Genomic DNA, 4,058 nt, shown 5'->3' on the forward strand with positions numbered 1-4,058 from the left:
GAACCGAGCCCCGGGGAGCCAGCAGTGCTCCTGGAACCCAGAACCGAGCCCAGCACCCTCCTCCGTCAGCCCAGCCCCGAGCAAGGCGCTTCCCCCAAAAGCACGGGCCTTAAAGACCCCAGCAGGGAGTGCACCAGGTAACCTCACAAATGTCATATTCAGCCTTGACTTCACTCTGTGTGGCTCCCACCGCTCGTCAGGGAAAAGGCTGAAAGCTCTGGACAAAGCAGCATCCCACATCTGTTCACAGCACCACGCCTGACTCCCGAGTACTTAAATTGTGCCCGAGGAGGAAACACTATTGAAGGAGATGTTTCAACATAAAAAGAACATTTTTACCCAAAAAGAGCCATAGAAAAGAATTTTTAAGTTGCAGAGATCCGGTTTTGTGCTACAAAAGTCCCACAGAAAGCACTCTGGGAAAGAGCAGAGGGTTAATTTATGGCCAGGCAGAGGGGAAGAGCCACATCTGTACATCCCCCACCACTCAGGCTGTTACTCTTTAAGTCTATCTTAAAAACAAAACAAGAAAAAACCAACCCAAAACCAAAACCACACGACTGGCACTTCCACAAACTGTATTTAGAACTCTAGAAGTTCTGGCCATGAGTGCATCCCCATAGGAACAGAGAAATAAGGGAAGTGTCCTGCTGGTTTCTCAAAGGCACTGAACAGCCACTTTGAGCCCTGCTGCTGCTCTGGGGAGAGTTGGGTCCTGCCATGAGGACACAGCAGGAACTCGGAGCCTAAAGGCCGCTGGAGCCTCCAGAGATGTCACAACCAACACCAACTTCAGAGGAATCTTTTCTTTCCCTCTGGACACCGGACAAAGCTGCACAGGTGCCACCAAGGCACCTGAAGCAATCCAAAGCTCACAGGAGCCCTTATTTATGGAAACACACATTCCTTTCACTCACCATCACCTTGATCTGTATCCTCCTGCACCGCTGGGGTCACAGAGGAGTAACTGAGGCTTTGTTTACAATTAAACTCCCAGAGTTAAACTAACAAAGGAAGAGGAGTTGGCATCTCCCAAGGAAACACGAGAGCAGGAGCAGCTATTTGGGGAACGTGTGGCACCGCGGCCCGAGGGAAGCAGGAGTAACACATTCCTGCCCAGGCCAAGGAGAGACGCGAGAAGGAAAAACAAAAAAGAAATCCAGCTACTTTTGAGCCTTTATACCCAAAGCTTTACCTGCTGGAAAGGCTCTTCCCACGTGCGGAGTCTTTGCCCGTGCCGAACAGGAGCACGGAAAACCCCCTGGCAAGGGCATCGAGAGAGAGAGCATCTTCCAGAAGCCACCCTGGCATGCTTCCAGCGGTGCTGCCGAGAGCAGACAGGCCGGGAACACAGCGGGAACACAGCGGGAACACAGCGGGAACAGCGCCCGCACCCACCCGCAGCCGGACACGGCGCAGCCCCCGGGCCCCGAGCAGCGCTCACCTGGCACCAGCGCCACAAACACCCTGCATCAAAACCCACAAGCGCACCACAGCCCTGCTCCGACCGCCAGCAGCCCCGGGCGGCTCCCTCAGAGCAGCAGCACAGGGAACAAGTGTGCAAATCAGCAGCAGCACAGGGAACAAGTGTGCAAATCAGCAGCTCACAAGGAACAAGTGTGCAAATCAGCAGCTCACAAGGAACAAGTGTGCAAATCAGCAGCTCACAAGGAACAAGTGTGCAAATCAGCACCTCACAGGGAACAGGTGTGCAAATCAGCACCTCACAAGGAACAAGTGTGCAAATCAGCACCTCACAAGGAACAAGTGTGCAAATCAGCACCTCACAAGGAACAAGTGTGCAAATCAGCACCTCACAAGGAACAGGTGTGGCCGATCAGCAGCTCACAAGGAACAAGTGTGGCCGATCAGCAGCTCACAAGGAACAGGTGAGCAGGCCGGCGATGAGCACCTGGAGCTGAGCAGCATCACCTGGGGATCAGCTCGCAGCTGCCGCTTCCCACGGTACCGGGAGCCCCGGGACGCCTGCAGCCGTGGCCCGGAGCCACCGGCACCCCGGGACCGACACACACACACACACACAGACACACCGACACCCCCGCGCCGGGACTTCCATCAGAGCCACACACCCGACACACAGCCCGAGCTGATGCTGCTGCGCACAGCGGAGCTCCTGTGTTTGTTCCGCACGCTGCCCTCCGCGGGGAGCCCGGGACACGGCGCGGCTCCCGGCCCCGCACCGGGGCTGCCGCCCGGCAGAGAGCCCCGGGAGCCGCCCGGCAGAGAGCCCCGGGAGCCGCCCGGCAGAGAGCCCCGGGAGCCGCCCGGCAGAGAGCCCCGGGAGCNCTCTGTGCCTGCAGCACGGGCAGCTGCTCCTCCGGGCTCGCTGCCCCTGCCCGGGCAGCAGCCGCAGAGCCGTCCGGGGCCGTGGCCGGCTCCCCGCGGGGGCTCGGGGCCCCGGGGCCGGCTCCCCCCGCGCCCAGCCCCGCTCACCCAGCAGCGCACGGAGGTGCTTCAGGCGGGTCAGCACGTCCCGCTTGGGGTCCAGCGCCTTCTGCGTGGATTTCCTGACGTCGGCGTGGCTCTTCCTGGAGAACATGCCGGCGGGGCGGCGGGGATGGAGCCGCAGCCCCGGAGCGCTCGCTGCCCGCGCCGCCGCCGCCGCTCCCGCCCCCGCCCTGCGCGGGGACCGCCGGGAGCGCCGCCCCCCGCCTGACGTCACCGCCGCTGCGCTGACGTCACCGGGGCGGGAGCGCGGGACCCCCCGGAACCTCCCCCGGGACCCCCCGAACCTCCCGAACCCGCCGGGACCCCCGAACCCTCCGGGAGCCCCGAACCCCCCGAGGCCCCCGGGAGCCCCGCGAGGCGCAGCGGAGAACCCCGGGAGAGCCGCGGGATGGCCCGGGCGGGGCAGCGGGCACGGAGGCGCCGCAGGGAGCTGGCTCCTAGGCAGGCTCTGCATTCACCGTGGAATCGCTGGACCACAGCTCTGGGTGGGATGGAGCTCAAAGCCCTTCCTCCCGCTGTGCCAGGCTGCTCCAGCCCGGCCATGGGCACTGCCAGGGATGTCAGGGTCAGGGTCATGTTGGCTCTGCCAAGCTGTGCCAGGGCCACCCCGCCCTCCCGGGGTACCGGTACTCGGTGCAGATCTCCTCCAGAAAACACTGGGGGTTTGTAAGTGTATGAGTATGTAGGTGTGTGGACAATACGTGCTGTCTCTGTGCACGGGGAAGGTAAAAGAGCAGGCTCGTAGGTACACGGCAAAGGCACAATCCATCCCAGGAGCAGAAGCCAGCTCTCAGATGCTCTCAGCAAAATTCCCGGGAGGAAAAGCAAACTGGAGGAAGTTTCAAAGCAGGCTGTGGTCCTAAACCAAAACCAAGTGGTTTCAGGGAAATGACTTGTGCATACACTTCTTAGCTTTTAACAAAAGTACTTAAAAACCAGTTTACACATCACATAGAAACCACTTTCTCAGCCACGAATCAGCATACAAAATCAAATGTCACAAGAATTACTGTTGCTAGAAGCAGAAAACCCAGCACTGCCACATCTCACTTCCTCTGAGCCCTCCCAGGGATGGTTCCTGCTGCAGAGCCTGAGGTCACTGGAGCAGCAGGTCACCAAGGCTCGGCCACATCCATCCCCCTGGGGACAGGGCAGTCCCAGCTCCTGCAGCCCTGGGATGGCCCCGAGCCCGCAGGAGCAGCAGGGGCTGTGGGGGGAAGGTGCAGTGGACAAACAAACACACAAATGAGGAAGCAGGCTGGAGGAGGGGGCAGTGCCCCTGCACACCCTGCACACCCTGCTCCTGAGCGTGGCACAGCTGTCCCCTCTGCAGCACAGCTGGGGCAGAGCCAGGGCTGCCTGTGCCACCAGAGCCCGTGCTGACAGGTGACGAGTCATTGCTGGAGTCAGGAGGATGGGGAGTGATGATGCACAGCACTGAAAACGAAAAAACTGATTAATCCCTTTTCTTACACAGAAAGGCTGAATGCTTGGAGTCAGCCACAGAAAATTGGCTGCTCTCACATCATCCCTCACCTTGGAGCCTGACTCAGGCTTACAGTAACTCCTGTTGCACACCTTTCCCATCC

At 60.1% G+C, this 4,058-nt stretch overlaps 1 protein-coding gene across 1 annotated transcript in view; it reads right to left on the bottom strand.

The window, feature by feature from the left end:
* RALGAPA2 (Ral GTPase activating protein catalytic subunit alpha 2) overlaps positions 1 to 2,634 on the bottom strand; it is a 97,325-nt gene extending 94,691 nt beyond the window's left edge. Inside the window, exon 1 of the mRNA XM_033513270.1 lies at positions 2,455 to 2,634. Within this exon, the coding sequence (XP_033369161.1) occupies positions 2,455 to 2,560 (106 nt within the window). The 5' untranslated portion in view covers positions 2,561 to 2,634. The remainder of the gene's footprint in view (positions 1 to 2,454) is intronic.
* Between the last annotated feature and the right edge of the window lie 1,424 nt (positions 2,635 to 4,058).

Source organism: Parus major, chromosome 3, assembly GCF_001522545.3.
Source record: "Parus major isolate Abel chromosome 3, Parus_major1.1, whole genome shotgun sequence".
Classification (NCBI taxonomy): Eukaryota; Metazoa; Chordata; class Aves; order Passeriformes; family Paridae; genus Parus; species Parus major.